The sequence below is a fragment of the Callorhinus ursinus genome, unplaced genomic scaffold, assembly GCF_003265705.2.
Source record: "Callorhinus ursinus isolate GAN/ISIS: 27379988/994484 unplaced genomic scaffold, GSC_fseal_2.0 scaffold9, whole genome shotgun sequence".
Classification (NCBI taxonomy): domain Eukaryota; kingdom Metazoa; phylum Chordata; class Mammalia; order Carnivora; family Otariidae; genus Callorhinus; species Callorhinus ursinus.
Genome location: NW_027397071.1, coordinates 61,371,992 through 61,389,077, shown reverse-complemented (window position 1 = coordinate 61,389,077; position 17,086 = coordinate 61,371,992). Strand labels below are relative to the sequence as shown.

At 34.8% G+C, this 17,086-nt stretch overlaps 1 protein-coding gene across 7 annotated transcripts in view; it reads right to left on the bottom strand.

Annotated features, from left to right (window-relative positions):
• FAF1 (Fas associated factor 1) overlaps positions 1-17,086 on the bottom strand; it is a 487,148-nt gene that overhangs the window by 399,719 nt on the left and 70,343 nt on the right. For all 7 annotated transcript variants that reach the window (XM_073896766.1, XM_025871569.2, XM_025871572.2 and 4 more), the window contains exon 2: positions 7,245-7,313. In XM_073896766.1, the coding sequence (XP_073752867.1) occupies positions 7,245-7,313 (69 nt within the window). The remainder of the gene's footprint in view (positions 1-7,244; positions 7,314-17,086) is intronic.

The window sequence follows — 17,086 nt, the reverse complement described above, 5'->3', positions numbered from 1 at the left end:
ACTTTCTTCTAACAGACGAAAATACGCCCAAAATCTAGTGTGTGGCATTGATCTATATTCTGTTTTTTTGGTTTTCTTTTCTTTTTGTTTTTATCTTTTAATTTTTCTTTTATTTTTTTTCTTTTTCTTTTTTCTTTCTTTCCCTTTCTTCCCCTGGTTTAAGGGCTCTTCTGATTTGCTTAGTGTGTATTTTTCTGGGGTCATTGTTACCCTCTAAGCATTTTGTTCTCTCATTCATCTATTCTCCTCTGGACAAAATAACAAGATGGAAAAAATCACCTCAAAAAAAAAAAAAAGAAAGAGCAAGAGGCAGTACAGACTGACAGAGTCCTAATCAATATGGGCATTAGTGAGATGTTGGAACTAGAGTTCAGAATGACGATTTTAAAGATACCAGCTGGGCTCAAAAAAAGCATGGAAAATATTAGAGAAACCCTTTATGGAGAAATAAAAGAACTAATTATCTAACCAAGTTGAAATCAAAAAGGCTATTAATGAGGTGAAATCAAAAATGGAGGCTCTAACTGCCAGGACACATGAGGCAGAAGAGAGAACTACTGATACAGAAGACCAAATGATGGAAAATAAGGAAGCTGAGAAGAAGAGAAACAACTACTGGATCACGAGGACACAATTCGAGAGATGAATGATACCATAAGATAAAACAATAATAATTGGGATCCCAGAAGAAAAAGAAAGAGAGAGAGAGACACAAAAGGTATATTGGAGCGAATTATACCAGAGAACTTCCCTAATGTGGGGAAGGAAACAGGCATCAAAATCCAGGAGGCACAGAGAACGCCCCTCAAAATCAAATTAGGTCAACATCCCGACATCTAATAGTAAAACTTACAAGTCTCAGAGACAAAGAGAAAAAATCGTGAAAGCAGCTCAGGAGAACAGATCTGTAACCTACAATGGTAGAAACATTAGACTGGCAACAGACCTATCCACAGAGACCTGCCAGGCCAGAAAAGGACTGGCAGGATATATTCAGAGCACTAAATGAGAAAAATATGCAGCCAGTATATAGAATACTATATCCAGCTAGGCTGTCATTGAAAATAGAAGGAGAGATAAAAAGCTTCCAGGACAAACAAAACTAAAGGAATCTGCAAACACGAAACCAGCCCTACAAGAAGTATTAAAAGGGGTCCTCTAAGCAAAGAGAGAACCTAAAGGTAACAGAGACCAGAAAGGAACACAGACAATATACAGTAACAGTCACCTTACAGACAATACAATGGCACTAAATTCATATCTTTCAATAGTTACCCTGAATGTAAATGGGCTAAATGCCCCAATCAAAAGACAAAGGCTATCAGATTGGATGAAAAAACAAGACCCATCGATACGCTGTCTGCAAGAGACTCATTTTACACCCAGCGCTCCCCCAGACTGAAAGTGAGGGGGTGGAAAACCATTTACCATGCTAATGGACACCAAAAGAAAGCTGGGGTGCCAATCCTTTTATCAGAAAAATTAGATTTTAAACCAAGGACTGTAATAGATGAGGAAGGACACTGTATCATACTTAAAGGATCTATCCAACAAGAACTAACAATTGTAAATATCTATGCCCCTAACATGGGAGCAGCCAATAATGTAACCCAATTAGTAACAAAAGCAATGAAACACATCAATAACAATACAATAATAGTAGGGGACTTTAACACCCCCATCACTGAAATAGACAGATCATCTAAACAAAATATCAACAAGGAAATAAAGACTTTAAATAACACACTGGACCAAATGGACTTCACAGACATATTCAGAACATTCCATCCCAAAGCAACAGAATACACATTCTGCTCTACTGCCCATGGAACATTCTCCAGAATAGATCACATCCTAGGTCACAAATCAGGTCTCAACTGGTACCAAAAGATTGGGAATATTCCCTATTTTCAGACCACAGTGCTTTGAAACTAGAACTCAATCACAAGAGGAAAATCAGAAAGAACTCAAATACATGGAGGCAAAAGAGCATCCTACTAAAGAATGAATGGGTCAACCAGGAAATTAAAGAAGAATTAAAAAAAATTCATGGAAACAAATGAAAATGAAAACACAACTGTTCAAAATCTTTGGGATACAGCAGAGGCAGTCCTGAGAGGAAAGTATATAGCAATACAAGCCTTTCTCAAGAAACAAGAAAGGTCTCTAATACACAACCTAACCCTACACCTAAAGGAGCTGGAGAAAGAACAGCAAGTAAAGCCTAAACCCAGCAGGAGAAGAGAAATATTAAAGATCAGAGGAGAAATCCATGAAACAGAAACCAAAAGAATAGTAGAACAGATCAACAAACTAGGAGTTGGTTCATTGAAAGAATTAACATGATTGATAAACCCCTGGCCAGACTTATCAAAAAGAAAAATGACCCAAATCAACAAAATCATGAATGAAAGAGGAGAGATCACAACCAACACCAAAGAAATACAAACAAGTATAAGAACATATTATGAGCAACTATATGCCAGCAAATTAGATAACCTGGAAAAAAATGGAGGCATTCCTAGAGATGTACCAACTACCAAAACTGAACCAGGAAGAAAGAGAAAAGCTGAACAGACTTATAACCACTAAGAAAATTGAAGCAGTCATCAAAAATCTCCCAACAAACAAAAGCCCAGGGCCAGATGGCTTCCTAGGGGAATTCTACCAAATGTTTAAAGAATAATTAACACCTATTCTTCTGAAACTGTTCCAAAAAATAGAAATGGAAGCAAGACTTCCAAACTCATTTTATGAGGCCAGCATTACCTTGATCCCCAAACCAGACAAAGACCCCATCAAAAAGGAGAATTACAGACCAGTATCCTTGATGAACATGGATGCAAAAATTCTCACCAAAATACTAGCCAAAAGGATCCAAACAGTACATTAAAAGGATTATTCACCACGAACAAGTGGGATTTATCCCTGGGCTGCAAGGTTGGGTCAACATCCACAAATCAATCAGTGTGATACAATATATTAATAAAAGAAAGAACAGGAACCACATGATCCTCTCAATAGATGCAGAAAAAGCATTTGATAAAGTACAGCATCCTTTCTTGATCAAAACTCTTCAGAGTATAGGCATAGAGGGTACATACCTCAATATCAAAAGCCATCTATGAAAAACCCACAGCAAATATCATTCTCAATGGGGAAAAATGAGAGCTTTCCCCCTAAGGTCAGGAACACGGCAGGGATGTCCACTATCAACACTGTTATTCAACATAGCATTAGAGTCCTAACCACAGCAATCAGACAACAAAAAGAAATCAAAGGCATCCAAAATGGCAAAGAAGAAGTCAAACTCTCACTCTTTGCAGATGATATGATACTTTATGTGGAAAACCCAAAAGACTCCACCCCAAAACTGCTAGAACTCATACAGGAATTCAGTAAAGTGGCAGGATATAAAATCAATGCACAGAAATCAGTGGCATTCCTATACACCAACAACAAGACAGAAGAAAGAGAAATTAAGGAATCGATCCCATTTACAATTGCACCCAAAACCATAAGATACCTAGGAATAAATCTAACCAAAGAGGCAAAGGATCTGTACTCAGAAAACTATAAAATACTCATGAAAGAAATTGAGGAAGACACAAACAATGGAGAAACATTCCATGCCCATGGATTGGAAGAACAAATATTGTGAAGATGTCTATGCTACCTAGAGCAATCAAACACATTTAATGCAATCCCCATCAAAATACCAACAACTTTCTTCAAAAAATATGGCACAAATAATCCTAAAATTTGTATGGAACCAGAAAAGACCGCGGATAGCCAGAAGAATGTTAAAAAAGAAAAGGAAAGCTGGTGGCATCACAATTCCGGACCTCCAGCTCTATTACAAAGCTGTCATTATCAAGACAGTATGGTACTGGCACAAAAATAGACACATAGATCAATGGAACAGAATCGAGAGCCCAGAAATGGACCCTCAACTCTATGGTCAACTAATCTTCGACAAAGCGGGAAAGAATGTCCAGTGGAAAAAAGACAGTCTCTTCAACAAATGGTGTTGGGAAAATTGGACATCCACATGCAGAAGAATGAAACTGGACCGTTTCCTTACACCACACACAAAAATAGACTCAAAATGGTTGAAAGACCTAAATGTGAGACAGGAGTCCATCAACATCCTAAAGGAGAACACAGGCAGCAACCTCTTCGACCTCAGCCGCAGCAACTTCCTAGAAACATCGCCAAAAGGCAAGGGAAGCAAGGGCAAAAATGAACTATTGGGACTTCTTCAAGGTAAAAAGCTTTTGCACAGCAAAAAAAAAAAGTCAACAAACAGAAGACAACCGACAAAATGGGAGAAGATATTTGCAAATGACATATCAGATAAACAGCTAGCATCCAAAATCTATAAAGAACTTATCAAACTCAACACCCAAAGAACAAATGATCCAATCAAGAAATGGGCAGAAGACATGAACAGACATTTTTCCAAAGAAGACATCCAAATAGCCGACAGACACATGAAAATGTGCTCAACATCACTCAGTATCAGGGAAATCCAAATCAAAACTTCAATGAGATATCACCTCACACCAGTCAGAATGGCTAAAATTAACAAGTCAGGAAACGACAGATGTTGGCGGGGATGCGGAGAAAGGGGAACCTTCCTACACTGTTGGTGGGAATGCAAGCTGGTGCAGCCACTCTGGAAAACAGTATGGAGGTTCCTCAAACAGTTGAAAATAGAGCTACCATACGACCCAGCAATTACACTACTGGGTATTTACCCCAAAGATACAAATGTAGGGATCCGAAAGGGTATGTGCACCCTGTGTTTATAGCAGCAATGTCCACAATAGCCAAACTGTGGAAAGAGTAAAGATGTCCATCAACAGATAAATGGATAAGGAAGATGTGGTGTGTGTATGTATATCACACACACACAATGGAACATTATTCAGCCATAAAAAAGAATGAAATCTCGCCATTTACAACTACGTGAACGGACCTAGAGTATATAATGCTAAGTGAAATAAGTCAGTCAGAAAAAGACAAATACCATATGATTTCACTCATATGTGTAACTTAAACAAAGCAAAGGAGTAAAGGGGAAAAAAAGGAGAAACACACACAAACCAAGAAACAGACTTTTAACTATAGAGAACAAACTAATGGTCACCTCAAAGGGAAGGTGGGCAGAGGGATGGGTGAAATATGTGATAGGGGATTACAGAGTATCCTTGTCATGATGAGTAGCAAGTGATTAACTTAAAAACTTTTTTAAAAAATATAAAAATATTTTTTTAAAAGATTACAGCATGGTAAAAGCATGGATTTGGAGTCAGGCCACACAAACATTTATAAATTTTGACAAATGTCCAAACATGCCCTAAATGAAAAATAAGGAAGCTCTGGTTTAATGAAATAAGCAATCTCAAAAATGTATATATTTGACAGAGATTTAAATTAGTGCAACCATCCTGGAAAGCAATTAAAGTATAAATACCAAAAACCTAAATAAATTAAATTATATATATATATAAAGTGTGTGTATATATATATATATACACACACAGATAATTTGACACAGAAATACACTTATGAATTGAATTTATTCAATATCTTCTAGGAAAATAATGGGTTAAGTATGCAAGGATGAATGTCCAAGAATATTCTCTAAAGTAATGTGTATATAGCAAAATACTGCAAAACCCCAAATGTCTAACAGCATAGCACTGACTGGTAAAATTATTATGCTATAACCACCCCTTGGAATACCATGCAAACATTAAATGAACATTATAAAGAATGAGCAATCACATTTACTTAGACATCCATGATGGATTATTAATTGAAAAGTGCAGATTTCAAAATAGTAGGAGAATTACCTCATTTATATAAAAAGTAATTTTAATCACACAATTAAGAGAAAATACCCTTGAATAATATACTAGAAAATGTTAATTACTTGTACAAGTAGAAAATAGAGGCTTTTACATTTTGAGTAAAAAAAGTTAATAGTAAATCTACACAAAACACAGACAATTGATAGTTGATTATATAAGTCCATGCATGCATGGACTTGAAACTATCTACATATTTAATCTCAGTTCTAAGCACACATTTCAAGTTTTGACTTTTGAAAATTAACACTTCTTCAAAATTGTAACTTAGACTTTTTTAGGACTTCAAAGGCACTGAGGGACACCTGTGTCATCCCAACACAACTAGTGCTGTTCCTATACTGTTAAACAATTCATGTTTAGTGTGCCTTGCAATTGTAAGTAAATTACAATTCTGTGAATGTGTAATGCTGTGCCAGGATTTGATTTTGAGTTACTGCCTCCCCACCCGCAAAAAACTAAAAGACTTCTATAATAAACTCTCTGAAGTTCATTTAAAAAAAATTTTTTTTAAAAACACCCAACAAAATGTCACTTCTTTAATAGCTTTAGAAAGGAGTGATCATCAGTGTGGGCCCCAGGAAGTGAAGGGAAAACATCAAATAGACTTATTCTGACATTTAGACAAGTCTGCATTTTCTCTCCTAACAAGCATCTCCACCAAAATATTACAGGGGAAGAAGAACCTTAATACACAGTAACATAAGAGAACAACTTTAACAATTATTTAAATTATCTAAGAATTCATAATAATTTAGTAATTTAATACTGAACTAATTACAAACTTCATATTAAAGACATTTAGATTTTATTCATTTAGATTAGAGTTATAAATGGATTATGGTATGCTAAATCATCTATAAGGAACATTAAAGATATTGAAAAATTAATAAAATTTGATTACTGGTCCAAAAAAAGAAAAAATTTCTTGAAATAACTCAGAGAGAGAAAAACAAATATTGTATGATCTCACTTATATGTGGAATTTAAAAGAAAATGGAATTCACAGAAACAGATTAGATTGGTGGTTGCTAGGGAGAGTGAGTGAAGGTGATCAAAGAATACAAACTTCCAAGTATAAATGAGTAAGTTCTGGTGATCTAATGTATAGCAAGGTAACTATAGTTAACGACACTACACTGTATACTTGAAAATAGATAAAAGAGTAAATCTTCCAAAGTTCTTACCACACACAAAAAAAGTAACCACATGAGGTGATGGATGTGTTAACTCACCTTATTGTGATGATCATTTCACGACATGTATGTATATCAAATCATCACATTATACACCTTAAATTTACACAATGTTATACATTAGTTATATCTCAATAAAGCTGGAAAAAAGAGAAAAGATAAAAGTACTTACCACTAAGTCCCAATTATTTTGTTCAAGCAATGTAATAGCTTCATCAATGTTTTCAATGCCAGTACATGCCTGGAAGCAAAGTGAAAATTTTAGATACAGGTTTGGGAATGGGGAGGTTAATCTTAAAAAGATAAAAAAGCATAATGTGTTATTTCAGTTTTAGAAAGGTATATGAATAAAGCCACTAAATGCCTAACACTTCTGAGCAATTTATAAATATGGTTTGAAAATTGTTAATTACAAAATAAATTTACATTGCACTGAAACAAAAAACAATAAATTAAAGCAATAAAAGAAAGTATGTTTAAATGTTGAGCTTTGGAGCCCAGAATGATCTCAAGATTTCTAATTGCCCAGAACAACTTTTATTAAAAAGTTTCTAATGGGGCTCCATGCTGGGCATGGAGCCTACTTTTAAAAAAAAAAAAAGTTTCTGACAGACAACCATATAAAAAGAAGAACTGCAATCCATACCTTATACCTTATACTTTATACAAAATTTAACTTAAAATAAATAACAGATTTAAAGTAAAACCTAAAAAAATAAATAAATAAAATAAAATAAAGTAAAACCTAAAACTCTAAGACTTGCAGATCTGTGCTGTCTCCTATGGTAACCACTAGACATACATGGCTAGTGAACCCTTGAAATGCACCTCAACTGACTTAGTATGTGCTGTGTTAAATACACATGCGAGTAGGACTTAGTACAAAAATAAAAATGTAAATACTTATTATTAATTTTTCATGGCATCTGGCTGGCTCAATCAGTAGAGCATGCAATGCTTGATTTTAGGGTTATAAGTTCGAACCCCACGTTGGATACAGAGATTACATAAAAATAAAATCTTTAAATATAGTAATAATTTTCTATTCAATGTGTATAGAGATGACAATTTTGAAAATGTTGGCTTAATTAAAACAATGTTTAAATTAATTTCACCTGCTTCTTTTTTATTTTAACATGAATACTAAAAACTTTTTAATTATTTATGACTTTCATTCTATTTTTAGTACTGAAAACATAGGAAGAAATCTTCATGAGCTTTATATACAACAGCAAAAGCAACACCCAAAAAATCGATAAAATGGACTTCTTTAAAATTAAGAACTGCTCTTTGAAAAACACTGTTAAGAAATGAAACAGCAAGCCAAAGACTGGGAGAAAATAACTGCACAACACATCTAACAAAGGACTAATAACCACAATATAAGAATTCTCAAAACTCAATTAAAATAAATAATAAATAGCTAAAGATTTCAACAGAAACTTCCCTAAAGAAGATACAAAAATATACATGAAAAAATGCTCAAAAGCATTACTCAATAGGAAAATATAAAACAAACATAGAGAGATTCCACTTCCATACATTAGAGTGCTAAAATTCAAAACACTGACAATATCAAGTGATGGTAAAGATGCAGAAAAATCAGAACTCTCGTACACTGACATATGTGTGATGTACACATGTATATCAAAATTATGTGGCCACTTTACAAAACAGGTTAGCAATATCTAAGAAAGTTATAACACAGTAATCCCACTTCCTAGGTATTTACTTATCCAAAAGAAATTAAAACTATGTTCACATGAAATTATAAAATGAAAGTTTACCACAGCATTATTCATAATCACTGAAAACAGAAGACACCCCAAATGTCCTTCAACTATACATTCATACAACAGAAAACTACTCAGCAACAAAAAATGAACAAATTATTGATTTGAACTCAAAATGATGTGGAGAAATTCTCAAATGCATTATGCTAAGTGAAAGCCAGGCTCAAAAGGATACATACTGTATGATTCCATTTATATGACATTTTAGAAAAGACAAAATTATAAAAACAGAAAACATATTAATTATTACCAGAGGCTTGGGGTAGGAGTAAGGGTTGATAACAAGCATTAAGAGGGAAATTTGGGGAGTAAAGGGAACAAAATTTGATTCCTGGATACCATAAAAATGCAACAAAGCAAACAAGACATTAAAAAATGCAATCCTTACATCAAAAACTAATGTTGTAATGTATGGTGGTTAACATAACAATAAATTTAAAGAGAAAAAAAATGCAATCCTTATTTTAAGCCGAACGAAAAAACAGGAATAACCCAAAGGTTCTAAAATACTCATAAAAGCAGCTAAGAAGGAGTTAAGATAGGGCAGAAGCTGCACAGGAGGAACAGGAGAGAAAAACTATAGGGGGGTAACTGTGAGCCTAACAGCAACAAATATCAGAAAACACCAGCAAAATACACTTCCTCAATGACATCACCCTTTTTTCCCCCTCAGAAAAACATATAGGAGGTAGTTCCAAGGGCCTGTCCCCTCCATAGAAACAGCTAAAAATGGAGCAAAAACTGTCAGAACCAAATTTCTCAAAATTCTGGAAATTAGTCAAAGGTTTACATCAATCAAACAAATGCTAAAACATGAAAAAAGTACTTCAAAACAATGTGAAAGCTTTGTGATGTTTTTATTTCCCTTTCCCTCTCTTGGCTCTGTGGCAGTCTTGAATATACTAGCCCACATTCCAACAGTTAAACCCTGGTCTCTGGTTCTAGAGGGAGCAAAGCAGACTCTGTTCTAAAAAAATTTTTTTGTCTGCTGTGACCTGTGCAGGGCTACCTGAAGAACTGACTCAAGGCTCTCTCCTTTATTTTATCAACTTGAAAATCTCTTAGTACAGAAAAGCAGCTATGCAGAGGGCATTCTTCAGGAAAAAAAAAAAAATTTTTTTTTAAGATTTTATTTATTTATTTGACAGAGAGAGACACAGCGAGAGAGGGAACACAAGCAGGGGGAGTGGGAGAGGGAGAAGCAGACTTCCCACTGAGCAGGGAGCCCCATGCGGGGCTTGATCCCAGGACCCTGGGATCATGACCTGAGCCTAAGGTAGGCATTTAACGACTGAGCCACCCAGGCGCCCCTCTTCAGAGAAATTTTTAGGGCAAATGAAAACCTCACTGCCACCTGGGACAAAATATTCCAGTTGAGGCAAACAACAAGACATACCAAAAACCTGCAAGAAAAAACGGCAAGAGAGTTTCTTTGGGAAATTAGGACATTAAAAAACACTGGGAATTTAGAAAGCCATGCATATGTGCAAGGCAAGAAACCTACTCAGAGAAGACCTGAGAAAACTACTGGCTCATCTCTAGGCTCAGCATAAACAGGAAGTAAAGACAGACGTGTAAACAGCCTAAGTGTCAGAGCGCTCCAACACAGACCCAGTCTGCAAAGACTAAGAAAGGATTTTCTTTTTTTTTTTTTACTTCAGATAGTCAAGGAAATCTCTCTTATACTACTAGCAGACCACAGCTAAAGAAGAAAAGATTTCAGAGACCATTATGTACCCATTGTCTGTGCCCCACCCTCATATACACACCAAAATTCATATGTTGAACCCCTAATCCCCACTGTGATGGTACTGAGAGATGGCGGGGGGGCCTTTGGGAGATAATCAGGTTTAAATGAGGTGATGAAGGTGGGGCCCTCATACCGGGATTAGTGCCCCCTTATAATGGGATTAGTGCCTCTTATCAGAAGAGACACCAGCGGGTGTTTCCTTTCTCTCTCTGTCTCTCTGTCTCTGTCTCTGTCTCTCTTTCTCCCTGCCATGTGAGAGCCAAGGGAGAAGGTGGCCATCTGCAAGTCAGGAAGAGAGTTCTCACCAGAAACCAATCATGCTGGCAACATGATCTCAGACTTTCAGCCTTCAGAATTATGAGAAAATAAATCTGCTCTATGATATGCTGTCATGGTAGCCCAAGCAGACTAAGACAGAGACAGCTCACCACCAAAATAATTACAAAAATAGTTTAGAAAAGTTCATAAACAGGTAACAACCCACAGAAAGCAACAAAAAACAAACCATAAGGTGGAGGAGGAAGAATCTAATTTCCAGAGATATTACATTATAATATTTAAAATAATCACTTTTTAAAAAGGAAATAGTGATGTATGCTAAGAAATAAGAAAGTATGACTCATTCAAACGAGAAACTGACAGAAACTGTCTGTGCGGAAGAAGAGACAGTAGACTTACTGGGCAAAGACTTTTCAATCATCATCTTAAATATTCTGAGTTCAAAGAATCCATGAACAAAGAGCTAATGGGAACCAGAAAGACAGTGTGTCAACAAATAGAGACTATCAATAAAGAGATACAAATTACTTCAAAAGGAACCAAAGAAAAAAATTCTGGGGTTGAAAAGTACAATAACTGAAATGAAAAACTAACTACAAGCTTTCAATAGCAACTCTGAGAAAGCAGAAGAAAGATCAGAGAACTTGAAGATCAAATGCAATTGTCTAGGCTGGGGAGCACAAAGAAAAATCAAAGAAGAAAAATGAACAAAAAGAAAGAGAGATGGAGCTGTACAAGAACAGTTTTTATATACTACAGAAGCTAAGCTGGTATTAATTCAAAATAGATTGTTATAAATTGGACAGGCTATTTATAACCCCTAGAGTAACCACTAAGAAAATAACTAAAAAATATACAGAAATACATGAAAGAGGAATCAAAACAGTACAATACAAAAAAGTCAAATAAACAAAAAGGAGAGAGAGTAAAGAACTGAGGAAATTGAGGAAAAAAGAATGATAGGCCAAAAACAAATAGCAAAATAGCAGAACTAAAGGCATCCTTATCAGTAATTATTTTAGGTGTAAATGGATTAAACTCTCCAATAAGAAGGCAGAGATTAGCAGAATGGATAAAAAGACATGATCCAACTATATGCTGTCTACAGAAGACTCACTTCAGATTCAAAGATACAAAGAGGTGAAAAGTGAAAGAATGGAAAAATATATGTGCAGTTAATAACCAAAAGAAAGGATGGCTGGCTATCCTAATATCAGATAAAGTAGACTTTAACTAAAAAAATTTTATAAGAGAATAAAAAGGACATTATATACTGATAAAAAATTCATCAAGAAGGTATAAAAATAAGAAGTATATACATACCTAATTACAGAGCCTCCAGAATAAATAGACAGAATTGAAAGAAGAAATAGACAGTTTTACAATAACAGCTGAAGATATCAATATCCTACCTTCAATAAACATCAATAAGGAAATAGAGGACTTGAAAAATAGTATAAACTGAATAGATATAATATTTATAGAACACTCTACCCGAAAAAAACATAAATACATATTTTTCTTAAGTGTGGATGGAACATTCTCTAAGATAGAACATATGAAAACAAGTTTCAATGAATTTTAAAAGACTGAAATCATACAAAATCTATTATGACCAAAAGGGAACTTATACCTGTAAATATCTTCTTAAAAAGAAGATTTAAGGGGCACCTGGGTGGCTCAGTCAGTTGAGCGTCCAACACTTTGTTTCAGTTCAGGTCATGATCTTAGGGCCATGGGATCGAGCTAACATGTGGGCTCTGCACGCAGTGCAGAGTCTGCTTGTCTACCTCCCTCTGTTACTCCCCCCCACTTGCACACTTTCTCTCAAATAAATAAAATCTTAAAAAAAGATTTAAAATCAATAATCTAACTTTGTACCTTAAGGAACAGAAAAAAAAACTAAACTCAAAGCCAGCAAAAGGAAGAAAGTAATAAAAATTAGAGACTAATAAAACAAAGAATAGAAAAAAATAAGAGAAAAATCAACAAAACCAAAGACTGATTCTTCAAAAAGATTAACAAAATGGACAAGCCTTTATCTAGACTGAATAAGAAAAAAAGTGGGCGCCTGGGTGGCTCAGTCATTAAGCGTCTGCCTTCGGCTCAGGTGATGATCCTGGGGTCCTGGGACTGAGCCCCACATCGGGCTCACTGCTCCACAAGAAGCCTGCTTCTCCCTCTCCCAGTCCCCCTGCTTGTGTTCCCTCTCTCGCTATCTCTCTCTCTGCCAAATAAATAAATAAAATCTTTAAAAAGAGAGAGAGAGAGAGAAGACTCAAATTACGAAAACCAGAACCGAAAGCAGTAATATTACTACTGACCTCACAGAAATACAAATATGAAAATAATACTATGAATAATTACATGTCAACAAATTAGATAACCTATATGAAATGAAAAAAATTCCTAGAAACATACTATCTACCAAAACTGACTCAAGAAAAAACAGAAAATCCAAATTGACTTATAACAGAGAGATTATATCAGTAATCAAAAGCATCCCATTAAAGAAAAGCCAAGGACCAGATGGCTTCACTGCTTAATTCTACCATATAAAGAATTAACACTAATCTTATAAATCTTCCCCAAAAGACTAAAGAGGGAAAACTTCATAAGTCATTCTATGAGGTCAGAAGCATCCTAACAACAAAGTCAGACAAAGAGAGCACAAAAAAAGAAAACTACAGACCAATATCCATTGTAGATATAGATGCAAAAATCCTCAACAAAATACTAACAAACCAGAATATATTAAAAGGGGATTTATTCCAGGATTGCAAAAGTGGTTCAACACAGAGGAATCATTACACCCACATAAAGACTGAAGGAAAGACAAAACAAAACAAAATAAAATCAGTTCAAACAATGCAGGAAAACTATTTGAAAAATCCAATCTTTCATGATAAAAACACATAAATTATGAATAAAGGGAACTTCTTTGACATAAAAGATATTTATGAAGAACCTACAACTAATAGCATACTCAATGATGAAAGACTAAAAACCTTTACCCTAAGATTAAGAACAAGGTAAGAAAGCCCACCCTTGCCACTTCTATGCAACATTATATTGGAAATTCTAGCTGGATCAATAAGGCAAGAAAAAAAATAATAAAACACATCAAAATCAGAGCAGAAGTAGAAATACCCTTATTCCCAGATATGATCTTAAACAGAAAATTCTAAGGACTACACACACACACACACACACACACACACACACACACACACACAAACCTGTTAGAGCTAATAAATTCAGCAAAGTTGCAGGATAAAAGATCAACACACAAAATTTAGATGTATCTCCATACACTAGCAATGAATAATCTGGAAAGAATAATAAGAAAATAATTCCATTTATGATATGGTCTAAATGAATAAAATATACAGAAATAAATTTAACCAAATAAGTAAAAGACGTTTATACTGAAAACTATAAAACACTGCTCAGAGAATTTAAAAATACCTAAATAACTGAAAAGGCATCCAGTCTTCATGGCTTGGGAGACTTAATACCATTAAGAGGATAATACTTACTACCCAAAGAAACGTACATATTCAATACAATCCTTATCAAAATTCCAAGAGTCTTTTTTGTAAAATGGAAAAGCTGATCCTCAAGTTCAAAGAAATTCAAGGGGCCCAGAAGAGTGAAAACAATCTTGAGGGAAAAGAAAAAAGAAAAAAAAATCAAAGTCGAAAGACTCACAACTCCTGATTTCAAAGCTTTCTACAATGCTACAGTATCCAGTGTGATACTGACATAGAAGAGACATATGTACAACAGACATGTATACATATATATACACAGACATATATACACTAACAGAACTGAGAGTCCAGAAATAAACCATACATCTATAGGCAAATGATTTTTGAAAAAGGTGCCAAAATAATTCAATAGGTAAAGAACAGTTTATTCATCAAACAGTGCAGAGACAACTGGATATTGATGCAGTGCCCTTCCCTTCTTCATTATTTATTACTGCATGTTAGATTTTTCTGGATCAGTTTTTTTCCCCAGGAAATTCCTATAGTGAGAAAGACCCAGAATATTCCTTCAGATACCACCAACTAGTTTCTTTCTGTGCCACAACAGATAAGCCAAATCGGTAAATGTATTTCCTTTGTATGATTCCTTTTATAGTTCTAGACTGCTGTTAACTGTGCATATTCCCTCATTCAGAATTAGTCATTAATAATTAGAAAGTACATTAATGTTTTTTGGCTCACATTTTTTAATACCTGACTCTCCTGGTCTCTTCATTTCCCATTTCTTGCCTACACCTCTCCTTGCACATCTATCTGGTTCTACCCTTGCTTTCCTACATAGAATACTGGTTTTTTAAAACAGGGAATATTATTTTGTACTACAACTGAACCCCTTACCATGAAGAAATACATTTTTCAAAATTGAACTGAAATTCACGTAACATAAAATTTACCGATTTAAAGTATACAATTCAGTAGTACTTAGTACATTTAGGGTCATACAACCACCACCTTTATCAAGTTCTGAAACATTTTCATTACTCTGAAAGAAAACCTCATGCCTGTTACACAGTCACTCCCCATTCTTTCTTCCTCCCAGTTCCTTGCAATGACCACTTTGCTTTCTGTTTCTATTGATTTAACCCTCCTGGAGGTTTCATATCCATGGAATCATACAATATCTGACCTTTTGTGTCTGGTTTTTTGACTTAGTATGTTTTTGAGATCATCCACATTGTAGCATGTATGAATACTTCATTCCTTTTATGTATGTCTAGAGCATATTTTTTATCCATTTATCCATTGATGGACAGTTGGGTTGTCTCTGTATTTTGACTATTAAGAATAAATACTGCTGGGCACCTGGGTGGCTCAGTTGGTTAAGCGACTGCCTTCGGCTCAGGTCATGATCCTAGAGTCCTGGGATCGAGTCCTACATCGGGCTCCCTGCTTAGCAGGGAGTCTGCTTCTCCCTCTGACCCTCTTCCCTCTCATGCTATGTCTCATTCTCTCTATAATAAATAAATAAAATCTTTAAAAAAAAAAAAAGAACAAATACTGCTATGGGCATTTATGTACATTTTTTGGGGGATAGATGTTTTTAATTTTCTTGGATATATATCAATGAGTAGAACTGCTGGGTCATATGGTAACTAGGCTTAACTTCTTGAGGAGCCACCAAAAGGTTTTCCACAGCATGAATCATTTTACCTTCCCATTAGCAGTGTATAGGGGTCCAACTACAAATAATAAATTTTGTTATGTAAAATTGGCCACAATTTTTAAAAAAAGAAAAAAGCCCTTTCCCTATTGAATTACTTTGGTAACTGTCACAAGTCAATTAGTTACACCTGTGAATCCATTTAAGAACTCTATTGTGTTGTATTCATCTATATATATGTCTAATCTCCTGCCAGTAAGGATACTGTACTTATATTAAATCTTGGAAAGAGATAAGCATCTTTGCTGCTTCTCAAAAACTTTTTAGCTATCGCAGGTCTTTTATTCTCCATATAAATGTATGATCAGTTTGTCAATTTTTATCCAAAAAGCCAGCTAGGATTTTTACGGGGATTGCAGTGACTATAATCAATTTGGGGAGAACTAATATCTTAACAATACTGAGACATCTGATGAATAAAAATCTGTCCACTTAATTTAGGTTTTCTTTATTTTCTCAGTAATATTTATCCTATATATGTTTTAATTTATCCCTAAGTGTTTTCTGAATGCTATTGTAACGGGTATTTTTAATTTCTTTTAAAATTATTTTTTACATTTTTAAAATTATATACTGATTTACTTGAAGTAGTTTTTCCTGTAGATTCCTTATGATTTTAACTGCACAAAACCATGTCATACAACAATAATACTTTTTTCTTCTTCATTTTCAATTTACAAACTGAAGTCTTTCACTTCCTTTTTTTGACTTATTACACTAAATAGAACTTCCAGTAAAATGCTGAAGAAGGGGGGAAGGAACAAGATGGCAGAGTAGTAGGAGACCTAAATTTCGTCTGTTCCCAGGAATTCAACTAGATAGGGATCAAAACATTCTGAACACCTAAAACTCACAGGAGATCGAAGAAAAGAAGAGCAGCAACTCTCTGAACAGAAAAGCAACCACTTTCTGCAAGGTAGGACGTGCAGACACGTGAATCCGAGGTGATATTCGGAAAATAGACGCAGGGGGAGGGGG